Source organism: Onychostoma macrolepis, chromosome 03 (genome assembly GCF_012432095.1).
Source record: "Onychostoma macrolepis isolate SWU-2019 chromosome 03, ASM1243209v1, whole genome shotgun sequence".
Taxonomy (NCBI): Eukaryota; Metazoa; Chordata; class Actinopteri; order Cypriniformes; family Cyprinidae; genus Onychostoma; species Onychostoma macrolepis.
Genome location: NC_081157.1, coordinates 50,458,695 through 50,473,067, shown reverse-complemented (window position 1 = coordinate 50,473,067; position 14,373 = coordinate 50,458,695). Strand labels below are relative to the sequence as shown.

General features: G+C 34.7%; 2 protein-coding genes across 2 annotated transcripts in view; both read left to right on the top strand.

The window, feature by feature from the left end:
* Positions 1-14,373, top strand: part of LOC131535819 (gastrula zinc finger protein XlCGF57.1-like) — a 509,738-nt gene that overhangs the window by 193,864 nt on the left and 301,501 nt on the right. The window lies entirely within an intron of this gene.
* Positions 1,646-14,373, top strand: part of LOC131536873 (butyrophilin-like protein 2) — a 28,897-nt gene continuing 16,169 nt past the window's right edge. The window contains exon 1 of the mRNA XM_058770044.1: positions 1,646-2,061. Coding sequence (XP_058626027.1) covers positions 2,010-2,061 — 52 coding nt within the window. The 5' untranslated portion in view covers positions 1,646-2,009. The remainder of the gene's footprint in view (positions 2,062-14,373) is intronic.

Below are 14,373 nucleotides of genomic sequence, written 5' to 3'. Positions count from 1 at the left end.
GTCCACACTAAAAAAATGAAAGCCTGATACTAGAGAACAAATGCAATGTGGAACTAGCATACTCACTCTCGTACTTACACACACACACACACGCACGCACTCACTCACTCACTCACTCTCGTACTTACACACACACACACTCTTACACACATACCCACCATTCATATATGCTTATTGCAGTTGTGTTTTTTTTTTTGTTTTTTTTTGGTATTGGTTTTATTTATATTTAAGTAAAATAAAATTGTTTTTATTTTACTTTTTAGATCGAAATAAATATGTACCTGCAATCAAGTTTTAGTGACAACTTGTGTGGCATTTCTGCAAATTTATGTGGTATTATTGCAAAAGTGGGCACTTCAAAATACATCAAACAACAAAAACAAATTCTAAACTTTTTTAATGTATTTTATAATGTTTCAATATATACTTACAAAATATATATCAGAAAAGTTGTGAGAGGAGCAGCTGACCGCTTCCAGAAAGATGAATGGCTCTCTATGGGCCTCTGCTGGATATATATGGTCATTACACTATTCTTTCAAAAACTGTGATTTCTACAAGTTTTTCTCTAACCACCAGATGGCAGATATCCAGAGACAATTTAAATTAAATTTAGAACAACATTTAAGGGATTTTTTCATAAAAAAAATAATATTCCACATGCAAGCTTAATGGTGTAGTTGGGGATTTTTGTGGTAAACAGGTACAAAAGTACTTCATATCTCCCAAAACACAGCATTAAAATGTATATATTTTTTACAATTACTCTTTCAATTTTGGGGTCATCAAACAGGAAATGAAGGTCTTTTGAGGGTTAATCACATTAATTGTCATGTATAGCTTGAAGCTAATTGTAATTTCTCCGTTACCCATATACTTTATGGGATTATATTTCATCATGTATTTTATCAAATCACATAAGTTTGTAAGAAACGTTTTAATTTTCCAAAAAGATTTTTAGTTATAGTAATATAATGTACCACATGCTGATCAGAGGGATGTGGGTGGGATGTAATGCCGGAGTAAAGTAAAGCCACAACTTACTCAACAGTGTCCAGATCATCTTTTTTCCTGACAAAATCAAAATAATGCAATATTTCTATCTGCTGAATGTAAGCTTTTCCATATTCCAAGCTTGCCTGCTGCACCGGGGACATCACATGCATGTGTGAGTCGCGAAAATTATGAAAATATATCTAGGAATTATTTGATTGTTGGATTTAAAATCAGTAGGGTTGAGGCATCAAAAGTAACTAAGCTGTTTTATGGATGGTAACTGTAATATTATTACTGAAATCTTATTGTCTTAATATTATTACAGTAACTAAGTTACTAGTAGTTACTGCATATATATATACACAGTGTGTATGTATTAATTTATTCAAGTTCATTAATTTTTTTCATGTTCCTTTTGTTTCTCCTGTGTATTTTTACTTGCATTTATTTATTACAATAAATTACTTCCTTGCTCAAAATCAGCCTCTGTCTGTTCTGTTCACAGCTGCGGCTGCTTTTATTCTGAGCCAAACGACCTTAAAACGCCGATGAAAGCGGTAAGAATTAAAATCATTAACTATGTTCGCGCAGTGAAGTGGGCTCTTTAAATGTTCGCGCTGTTGTGTGAAGACGCATGACACGTGACAACATCAACATGGCGGATGTAGTACGTCCGAACTCCATTCATACTACCCTCATTCATACTATATAGAACGTACTTTTTTAACGGTCGAGAAGTACGTTTTAATTCAAATGTAGTACCTACACAAGTAGTATGCGATTTCGGACACAGCCTTCGTGTTTATTGCACCGCCTATATGTCAGTAAGTTACAAATACTTCCTGATCACCTGACTCGATGCAACCATTTGAAATCGAAAGTAAAGAATAAGTGAAAGTAAAACTGATCTGCGGACATTTCACGAACATGAGCTTACTTCAGCGAATCATCTATGTTTGTGGTAATTTGTAGCTAAAGGACATGATCGGTTTGGTTTAATTTATCATTTGAAGATGCACCGAATGAACTGTGTTTTGATGTCAGCACTGCTGATGATCGCCGATGGTACGTAGCATATTATGATTTTGATAACCGTCTCTCTCTCTCTCTCTCTCTCTGTCTCCCTCCAGCAAAACTATTTTTAATGGTCAATTCTTTATTTATTTTCATTTCTAAACTATATTTTGGCATTATAATGCCGCTGATTCCTCATCGTGCTGCTTTATAAGTCTTTGTACGATCTAGTATGAAACGTCAAAATGGCCTCTTACAGTCTCTGAGGAAATGGCTGATTGAAAACATTGCAAAATATAAATGAACATTTTCGGATCAGAACAGTACCTCTAGACAAATTAAGAAAAATGTGTCTTCATAATGCAATATATTCGAAAAGAGGGAAAGATTGTAAAGTAAACAGTCTTCCGTATATTTACTGAAGTGTATAAAACAGTTTTGATTGGCACAGATCAGCTTCCACAACCAAATCTCTTCCCTTCAACACTATTTTAATTTAGAGAGAAACTCATCCTCAGTTCTTCATCTTCTAAGAATGATGGGCGGTGTCGGATTTTTTCATAGTGATGTTTAATCAGAAGTGCTTTATCTGGATTAACTTAAGTTCAGCAGAACTCTACAGTAAATTAGAACCAAATATAAACACAATTTTTATCAAGAATTTTTAATGAGTATTTTTTATGGATGAGCTTCACCACATGAAGTTGAATGTCCAGAGGGATCAGAGCTGCAAGACAAAGAAGCAGCTCAAATACAAGACATGTTTAGATTTTTCTTTATATAGTTTTCTATATATATTTTATATCTAAAAGAACAATGTTTGAGGTAGTGGATGAGACTAACATTTCTCTCTCTCTCTCTCTGTGTGTGATTGTGAGGAGCGTGTGAGCAGGGAGTGTGTGCAGGGGCGGATCTAGAAAATATTTTTTAGGGTGGCAAAGGGGTGGCATGGGGTCTATGAGGGGTGGCAACACCAAAGCAAGCCCCCATGCATAGTTTTGGGGGATTTATTGTCTGACATGCAGAGTTGTGTTCACAAATAATGCATTACCATTAAGTAATCATCTATACTGTTTAAAATGAAAAATAATTAACAACATTTCAATATCCATCATGGCACCAAGTCAATACGCAATATAAAAAAATTCAACAGGTTATAAATGTTTCTGAACTTGTATCATTAATGAAGACATGTGGTTTTATTAATATTACAAAGGCTACTTAGATGGTATAAATCACGTTTTAGTGCAAGTTTAACACTTTTGAATTTCCTAACATTAGAAAGAAATACAATAATATCACAGCATTGAAACTGGATCAGTTTTGAAAACAATGTTTGATTTTCTGTTATTACCAGAGGTGGGAATGTCTGATCACCCAGAACACACTACCAATAGTCTAGCAACACCCCAGCAACTGCAAGAGCCTAGCAACCACCCAGAATATCCTAGCAACCAGCTAGCAACACTATAGCAAACATCTAAAACATCTAACTGACCAAACTATTTATGTTTCTTAAACAAGACTTTAAGACAAGCCAGCATACATGTGTCATTCAAACTTTTCAATCTAGTTATTACAGGTATTCTTAAATGCTTACAATTCAAATACACAGATGACTTTCCTGCCCAGCGAACACTCATGAGATCAATAACACTTAACAAAATACTCTTATTGGGATTCAGGAATTATTTTTGCAGTTCAATGTCTATTACAGTATACAACATAAATTAAATGACAGATAATAATACTAATTCAGCAATGAACTTTTGGGAACAGATCATTTTCATTTTACTACTAAAGTAATCTTGCAGTAGATTAAAAACACCAGAAAAGTTGAAATACCAAAGAGTTGTATATGAACTTGGTATGCACCACAATACAGTACAGTAAAAAAAAAAAATTCAGCATCCTCAGCACATTTGGTCAAATTTCATTACAGTGTACAGTACTATAGCAGTTTCCTGGTCTCCTGACACAAGACTATATCTCTAGGCAGTCATTTCTCAGTTCTGCAAACAGTTTTTTATGCAGTAGCTACACATGAAAAATGGTTACAGATAAAATTTGACAGTCACATGTTTAAAGGTGTACAACATGTGCTACAGTTTACTGTACATATAGAATAGTGAAATTTCCATCATCTAATGTAGGTAATTATACTGAATGCGTAAGTATAAAACCCATGTATATTATTCGTTCAGCTCTCTCCTCTCTCCGTTGTTAGGATGCAGAGATTCTGATTGGTGTCATTTTGCTACCTAATGTTTAACTTACTCATTGTTAAACCTTTTGAGAAATGTGTCTTTGTTTTGAGAACTAAATTAATGGTTTGGGAAATGGGCCAAATAAAATCAGTTATATTATGTTAACAATCGAGAAAACTGCAATACAAGATTCTAACCTAACACTGCTATTAGTTTTAGTGATCGGCATCTGATTTCATGTTATTGTTTGATCCGATATGGCAGAAAGGCCTCTATATCCATGATAAAAGTGGAGCGAGCGGTCGGAGAATCGGATCACCAGACAATTACGGGATGAATCTCAGATTTATCCGGACGGGATTAGATTTCTCAGAGGACTTCTGAATAAACCGACAAGCAGTATCTGATTCACGAACAAATGTAAAAACAATTCGTTAGTGAATGGGCTGCGCTTTGTGTTTTTGACTCAAAAAGAACCGGTTAAGAGTCATTTGTTAATGAAGCCGACTACACTGGACGCGCTGCGTGCGCGTGCAACCATCGTGCACAGTTTAGTGAAAGACGTGTTTTTGTTGTGTGTTTTTTTTGCCATCATTTTCCATTACGCTGTCATCGCCGCGGCTGAAAAGTAGCACATGAAACACTGCTTACATTTATGTTTTATTCTGTGATAATTCTGGGGTGGCAGGTGGGGTGGCACAGCTTTTTCTTGCCACCCCGTGCCACCCCGGTAGATCCGCCCCTGAGTGTGTGGAGTTACTAAGGGAATTTCTAACTTTTCCTTTCAGATTTTTTTTTTATCTCGAATATTGCTGTTAGTTAGAGGAGAAGGTGTTATAGTGGTTTTTGTCAGATTAGTTGATAAAGATGGGCGTAAATTCTGATGGTTTTTCCTGTTTGTCTGCTCGGCACGCGTGCAAGTGCATGCCGGTGTTACACCAAATTCTGTGACCATCATATTCTGTGACCCTAGGAGGCGCTGTTGTCACTGTTTGGCTTGAACTGTATCACACAGGCAGATTGGGCACGCAAACAGCGTACAGGTTCAAAGCGCCCGTGCACATTGTATGAGCGCGTCAATACAGTCTGGTCGCGTGCGCCGAATGAACTGTTAAGAATAAAGTGAACCATTTAAAGTGACTAAAAACATTATATTGTATTCCTTTTAAATTTAGCACAAAAACAATTGCTGTGTGTGTGTGTGTGTGTGTGTGTGTGTACTGTGTTCCTGTCACATAAGGGTTCAGTCATTAGCTGTGTTGCCAGGGCCGGATTATCCATAGACGGGATTGGGCGAGTGCCCTGGGGCACCAGCCAATAGGGGGGCACCAAGTGATTACGATAATGACAAGACCTTTAAAATATTTTTTCATGTTTTGTATATATTATTTTGCTGGAAGAGATACAGATGCATAGAAAATGAACAGTTAATGATACAATATACAGAGAGAATATCAAATATATGCACGCATATAAAGAATTGCGATTGGGTCAGGTCCCAGTGTATTTGCCCCTTCCCCCCAGTCAGAGTCGAGCATATTTATTCACAAATGGATAGGCAGCATCGACTTGGCGGTTGTGCGAAACGTAAATTTAAAAAAAGAAGAGAAAATATCATGACACATTGCCAGGGCTATACAGGGCGACTGAAAAGTAGCTACTGTGTGCGACTATCAAAACATATTTAGGAGCACCTGTGCGACTAACCCGATCAGCCAACCCATTCTCACTCCCAAGGCGTCAAAAACTGAAGCATGGTCAAACGCCTTTCACTATGAAGACGCCAAAAGTGCCCCTAGGCGTCATTATATGACAAAATAGGAACTCCATTGCTTTCAATTGCTTGCTTTATGCGTCAGGTCAAGACGCTTATGGAAAATGACAATACGTTCTCCGCCGTTGTTTTCAGTTGTTTGTCTTAGTTTAATGGTTTGCATGCATTTGTAAAAATATAAATAATTTTATATACATTTATACTTTTATTGGAGCACCTTACCCACCCCTACCCTAAACCTACCCACTTCAGAACAACATAAAACACGTAACAGTTAACAGGCAAATGTAAGTTAAGTCACCGGTGTTTATTGCAAAACTGCCCATAAACAAGCAGTATAAAAGCATTACAAACAAGTCGTGCTGCATTCCAGGTCTTCTGAAGCCATACGAAGTCTTTATGAGAAGAAGAGAGCAAAACATAAGGTTTTAATCGCTGAAAATGATCCCGCCTCCGTTAACGCGCTCACATCTCATTCAAAAGATACTCAAGTCCCGTAGCATGACGCAATTGGTCACGAGACACAGAAGAGCCAATAGCCTGTCAGAACAGCAAAACGCAATCGGTCACGAGACACACAAGAGCCAATAGCATTTCACAACCAAGGCTTCTTCTGGCGGCATTTTTGAATTCGCGCACAGACTGCATACGGATGAGCTTAACGCGCCTACTCCTCTCACAAATCAAATGTTTTGCCTCGGAAGACTTGGAATATTAATATTTTTGAATAAATTATGACAGTAGTTGTATCTGCCTGTTATATCTTGTGTTTTATTGACAAATTTAGGGGCAGGGGTTGGGTTATGTGCTCATAATGTGTAAATAATGTAATATAAATAAAACTGTTGTGGCTGTTTACATTGAAAATCACACCCCAACATATATGCAATAATGGCAATGTTATTACACAATATATAATTTAATTATGACGATAAAATTCCCAGTATGGCGTCGGCATATTGACGCTAAGGGTTTCCTATTTAAAGCAACGGAGGACCCTGCAAGTCGAAAAATGACGCTAAGGGGTACCTTGAGCGTCAAAAGCGACGCCAAGTGGTCCTGACCAAGCTTCAATATGTGACGAGTTGGGTGTGAGAATGGGTTGGATCAGCATAGGCTATTTGTGTTTGCGCTGAGAGGAGCTTCAAAGATTTCTACTTGCGTGTTTGTGCAGCGTTGAGTAATGTATCGCAGACATATGTTGATTCCTTGAATGCAATGTTAATCAGAATCCACTCACTGCTCAAAATACTTTTGTTCATTGCTGAGTTATGCACGCCACAAATGCTCTCGTTATAACAAACAAAGTGTAGATGGTGTAAATAAGAGATTCGTTGTGCAGTGTAGAGAGCTTCATTGATTATAATGGAGTTTTGTGAGATTGCTGAAGTGAGTAACAGCTTTTAAAGATTATTAAAGGTGTTTGTAAATGTGATATTAAATTAATACAACAGCTCAATAAACAATAAGTTATATAAAGTGATGTACATTGTATGACTTTTAACAATATTGCCTGATTTTGCTCTATTTAGTCTAGGAACATAGTTTCAAACAGTCACAGCCGAGCAGCTGCGCATCTCCATTCAAACATAGCGGTGTTTCATTTATGAATGAACCTGCGTTTTAAATGAGTCTAGTGAGTCAGTGATTCAATTACCCACTCATAAAGTGAGTCACTTGCTTCGTTCCTGAATGAATCAGCTGTTCAAACGAATCAGTGATTTACCGCCACCTGTTGGCAGTTTTATTTTTATGTTTAAAGTGTCCTTTCAGTTATTTAAATAATTTCAATCAAACAATAGTTCTATATTCAAAATGTTATATTTAAAACATTAATCTCACAACATTGTTATGAATTTAAAACATCCATGCCACCTCTGAGCCTCTCTAAATGTCTGTAAATTTACCTACATGCCACTTTTGTGTTCTTCTGTGCCACCTTTGTAGTGGAAACTAATTTTGTTAAATGATTTCTTTTGATTAGTAACTTATTCTTCTTATTCTACCTGTTCTTATGGATTTTTTTTTTTATTAAAAACGGGGGCACTTCAAATGTGGTCACCCTAGGGCACTACACTGTGTTAATCCGGCCTGTGTGTTGCCATCTACCTATTTGTATGTGAATTTTGGAATGCTGGATGGAAATGTCAAGATGCGCAGAAATTCTAAAAATGTGCACAAAAAACGCATGTGCTCATTTGAGGAGGATAGTGTTTTTGTCCAAACAAAAACCTCACATGACTTTGCCTCAATAGAGGATGTGCTTGGATTACTGGACTCATTGTAATCATTAAGAGTCATGACATAGCTAACTGTTTTAGCATGTGGGGTTTAAGTTAGCATGAATGCAAAGTATCAAATTAAACTAGAGAAACAGCTACTTTAGGTTATGTAAGTCAAAAGATTGTATACAACACAATGATTGCTAGGCAAAAAATTATCTTAATGAAAAATATTGGTTTCTTTCCTGAAAATCAGTTTTTTGGTCATAAAATCTACAATGTTGCTCACATTCATAATACCATATATATATATATATATATATATATATATATATATAAACATAAAAAATGTGAATGGAGTGTATGATATTGATGACATAACCACAGCTCTTTTCTGACTTGTCAAACTGACCGTGTTACAACACTCCCAGGTCTCCCCTACTGTGTACTTTAAAAATAAATAAATACACTAAAAACTTTTAAAAGTTTTAACATGAACTGTACAGCTTTTACAATATTTAATTGGCATTTATTTATTTTATTTATTCATTTTCTAATACTTTTATTGTCCCTCTTCTCTCTGTCCAGTTGCTCTCTCTCCGTTTGGGGTAGACCGAGTACATTTGAGACATGTGTTGAAACACCTTAAATAACTTGCTTACACAAGAACCCCGAGCCGTGATTTTTGCTCCACACATGTGTATTAGTGTTCTCTTTGATCGTGGGAAATTTGAAATGTGTGCATCTTTCCACTCCAAAGATATCGGCAAAAGTTGTTTTTTTTCCAAGGTGAAATTTTCATTTCACTTTCATTTCACCATGTCCCTTCCACAATGAATAGCTTGTTATTCTTTTATGATTGTTAAACTTAACATATATCATTGCAAACGTTACTCTGTGCACTAAAAATAGACATATTTTATGACATTGTGCCATGCAAGGTCTTTTCATAATCTAGAGAATGTCAGTGGGGTTCGGTTGAGACACAGTGTATCAACTGTACCCGGATTGGTTGCTTCACATGCTGTTTAGTTGTACAGTGTTATGATCATAGGATAAAAGTCACATTTACACATATACTACGCAAAATGATAATTGTGATATTTCAACTGTCTATCATTAATGGACATATTTTCTAACATGAATGTTAAAAGGATTACATAGCATTTTAAGAAATATACAAGGTGGTAAAGTGGGTACAGTTGAGACTCTTTTTAGGATGCTATATGTATACAGTAACAGTTCAGTCATAGAAAATAAAATGCATACAGAGGCTGTGTGTGTTTGTGTACTGGTATTACCTACATTATGGGGACCATATGTCCCCACAAGTATAGTAATACCAGTAAATTCACCTTATTGGAATATTTTTTTATGTCCCCATGATGAAACAAGCTCATAAATCATAGTGTTAAATATTAGAATTAAATAAAGCAAATAAATACATGTATTTTTAAACTGTAGTTATTTAATACTGTAATTTTGTAATTTATTACATTTGCAATAAATGGTTAGCCAGCTTTAGAGCATTAAGAATGGGTGTCTCAACTGTACCACAGTCATATAGATAAGATAGCAGAATGTGCAAGATGTGTCATTCAGTTACTTTTTCATGTAGCTAATTAAATGGTGAGAGAGTGTCTCTGTCTGTCATCTCATTTTGTGTGCCAAATACATCTATTTGTATAATGAATTGGTAACACTTTACAATAAGGTATAATTTGTTAACATTAATGTATTAATTAACATCAATGAACAATGCATTTAATACATTTATGTATTAATCTTAATGTTGGTTAATAAAAATACAGTTATTCATTGTTTGTTCATGTTAGTTCACAGTGAATTTACCAATGTTAAAAATCCCAAACTGTGATTTTTATAAATGCATTAGTAAATGCTAAAATTAACATTAAGATCAATAAATGCTGTAGAAGTATTGTTCATTCTTAGTTCATGTTTACTAATGTTAACTAATGAACCTTATTGTAAAGTGTTACCAGTTAATTGTATAATAATTGTAATTACATAATATTCTTTTCTAAAGCTGAAGTGAGCTTTATGTTAGAATATATATTACTTAATATTTTAACTAATTGCAAAAGCTGAATAATCAAAGTCTACTGATAAGTCTGTGAAATAATCGACGATTAGTCGATTAATCGTTCTAATAATAGTTAGATTAATCGATTATCAAAATAGCCGTTTGTTGCAGCCCTAGTGTTGAGGGTACAGGCATCAAGCAGTAATATGTCTCAAAATGATGCTGATCTGTTGGTTGAAAAGCCAACGTCACAGGTTGTTGACAGTGATTTGGATAGTGAGTGTTCAGACTTAATTACTGATGAATTAAGTACTGTTGGGAGATCAAAGAAGCCTCGATATTACAGTGTGAAACAGTTAGATGACTTCTTGAATACTACAAAAAATCAGAAAACCAAAGATTGAAAGATACTTTCCTGATTTAAAGCTTTTTATTGATTCCTCTGTAATCGCTATGAAGAAAGCAACACTTGAGGAATTAGATCAGCCTAAGCGTTATCGTTTAAAAAAGTTTGTAATTGCTGTCAGAAAAAGAGTAAAGAAAAGTCCTTAAAGAGGTATTATGTATTGGAAATTACATCTATAGTGGTATTTATTCATTTTTTCTTTTTCATCCTGATGGTACCCTTTAATATCGGATCCTTAAATATAAATGGATGTAGGGATGTACGAAAGAGAGCGACTGTATGTAAGTATTTACAACTTTAAAAAGCAGATGTTATTTTGTTGCAAGAGACTCATACTGATGCCTGTAATGAGACGGATTGGATAAAGGAATGAGAGGGCAGTATTAGTCTTAGTCATGATACGAATCTGAGTGCTGGTGTTGTGTTTTTATTTTCAAAGTGTGTTAAAGATAATCCAGTTTTCTTAGAAATAATACCTGGAAGCCTTCTTTGAGCCTTTTTTTTTTTTTTATTTTTCTTTGATTTTTCCAGATCTTAGAGTTAATATAATTTTTGATTTGGATGAAGATTTAAACAATACTTTATTGAAAGGATTTGAAGATGTACTGTTTCACAATGTTGATAAAAAGATATTGTATTGTATGTGCGTGAAATCCCTGTTTTATATTCAATTGAAAAGACGCGTTGATACTAAATGGAGAGAATATCTTATCAATTTCTTCAGAAATAACTCCATCGTGGAGATGTTTATATAAGCCCCCTATTCCTAAGAGGTCTGGGGACCTCCAATGGAGAGTACTTCATTGTGCTGTGGCAACAAATAGTTTTGTGTCAAAATTTAATGGGATGGTTTTATCTGCATGCCCTTTTTGCAGTATTCTTGATACGGTTTTTAATTTTTTTAATTTATTTTTTTTGTGAGATTGAGATTAATTCCTTTGTTTGAATTGTTGGACAAAATATTTACTAAGGTGGGTTTTATGTTTACAAAAAATATGTTCATTTTGGGTGTGAAGTATAAGAAAGAATGGAAAGCACAGTGTACACTTGGTAATTTTCTAGTGGGACAGGCAAAGTTGGCTATTTTAAAATCCCATAAATGTAAGAATGAAGGGGAAGATGCTGATTTGCTTTGAATGTTCAAATCTCTTGTAGAGGGTCGGGTTTTTGTGGAATATGCATATTGTAAATTAACAAATAACAAGCATTTTTTTGATGTGAGGTGGAGTGTGAAAAATGCTCTTGTGATGAGAGATGAGCTTGGAGAGTTATTGCTTAATTGGTGAATTGTACACAGCAAAAATATGTTGGGAGATTTGTCACCATGGGTGTTAAAATGATCACTTTCCGGGTGAACATACAGGTCCATCTTTGCTAGTGTTAAAACAACACTGACGAAAGTGTTTATAAATACAAACACTGTGTTAGTGTTTAATTTTAATCACTAAGGGTGTGACGAAATTATTACTCGCAAGTATACACATTTAACACTTTATGGTGATTAATCCTACACACCCAGTGTATTTATTTAATGTTGATTTAATGTAAATGTTGTAAATACTTATTTTAAAATGGTAATGCAGATTAAAACATACCTACACTGCAAATTTTAAAGAGTGAATTTAAGTCCCTCAACTGGTGAACACTGCACCAATGTTCAGGTAAAAATATTTTAAAAAATAAACCCACAAAACAATACACTTTTACAATTATTAATTTTTAATTGAAACATTGTAAATCTTTTTCCCTGCGCCAAAATGTTTTCACATTCAATGTTTTCAATGCATGTAAAGAACATGTTCTTACAACAATTAAAACATCATAATGTCAAAGCAAATCAGTGCAAAGGCACAAAATACATATACATATTCTTATTTGGTCCATATGTACACTTAATATTTTATACAAAATATTTGATTAAAATGTAATTTGTACCTAATATTGTTTCACTATTGTACCTAAAAACTATCATCATCATCCGTCCATCTTCAATAGCATGTAAAATCAATGTATGTGTTGTAATTAGAACATATTAGGAGCAGCTTTAGATGAATCTCTCCTGCTTTACTCATCATGTTCAACATGACTTTGCTTGAAGTCTTAAGCTTTCAGCAGTTTTGTAGGTTGATTTACTTGAGATGAAGATGATTGAGATTCGTACCTACAGCTTTTATTCAGATTTATTTTTCTCATTTAATATACTGTATGTGTTTCTAATCGTAAGGCAGATTTTGGCGATTTCTGCTCCATGCAATTCTCATAGTCTGCGAATACATGAAGCTGGCAATACTGTTTTTTTTGTTGTTGTTTTTTTAAGCAGTGTAATCTTCCATATATGTAAATATTTTATTTAAGAGAACATGATTTTAACTGAAGGAGAAGGCATATTGTGATTTCATTTGAAATTCATTCGAGTTAATTTGCCCAGTACTTCCTTTAGAGATGCTTTTCATTTTTTTATAGTGATGTTTTTCCAACTTAATCAGAATTGGTTTGTCCGGATTAATTGCAGTTTCTTGGTAAAATAAAACAGGTTTCAGCATATCTGGATGCACCAGAATGATCTCTTATCAAACTTCAGTTTGACTTTTATGAGCCAAAGAGATGAAATGAACATGGACCTGCTTATGTTTAGATTTGTGGTTCTAATTCTAATAATATCTGATGGTTTGTACAAAATAAAAAGGCACAAATATGTATTTTTTTGATTTAAGAATATTTCTGTGGATGAGCTGGAGCAGAGAGTAAAGGAAAAGCAGTGTTTAAATGCTTCCCATGATGCACCTCATAAAGCTGAAGGTCAGGAGAGAGCAGAGCTGGAATCTAGACAAAAACAAGCTCAAATACAAGATGTTTAGACTTGATTAACACTGGTTTGGTAATATTCATGTCAGCTATTGTCATGTTGAGGTGTGTCAGTCTGTGTTGTACTTTGATATTTTTTATCAGGTCATGTTTCCTGGTTACCGGATTTGACCCAGCGTTTACAACCTGCTTTTCTCTATAACAATTTCTGTCAATGATTCATAAGCACTGTTTGCTTGTTAAGTGCAAAAGAAAAAAACATAAGTGAACTTGACGCAGATAATCATAAGGATTTGTAAATTTGATTTAAATCCATTTGGGGATGAGACAGATCATTTCCAGTCCTCTGCTGAGGAGGTTAAGAACAAATTAATGTGCATACGTGTTGTGAATTAGGTGATATTGTGCACAAGAGGACTCCTCACGTACAAATTATTAGTGAATGAGACCCATTGTTTGAAATAATAGATGACAGAGGTGTAGTCAAGACCAGTGGCAGCTGGCCAATAAAGGGTGCCACCCTCCCTGAGCCACACACACACAATTTCTTTTATAATTATTATAAATTATACATATTAATATTTGTATATATGATAGAGAATCATCTGTGCAAAATATACAGGTGCATCTCAATAAATTCGAATGTCGTGGAAAAGTTCATTTATTTCAGTAATTCAACTCAAATTGTGAAACTTGTGTATTAAATAAATTCAGTGCACACAGACTGAAGTAGTTTAAGTCTTTGGTTCTTTTAATTGTGATGATTTTGGCTCACATTTAACAAAAACCCACCAATTCACGATCTCAACAAATTAGGATATGGTGACATGCCAATCAGCTAATCAACTCAAAAGACCTGCAAAGGTTTCCTGAGCCTTAAAAATGGTCTCTCAGTTTGGTTCACT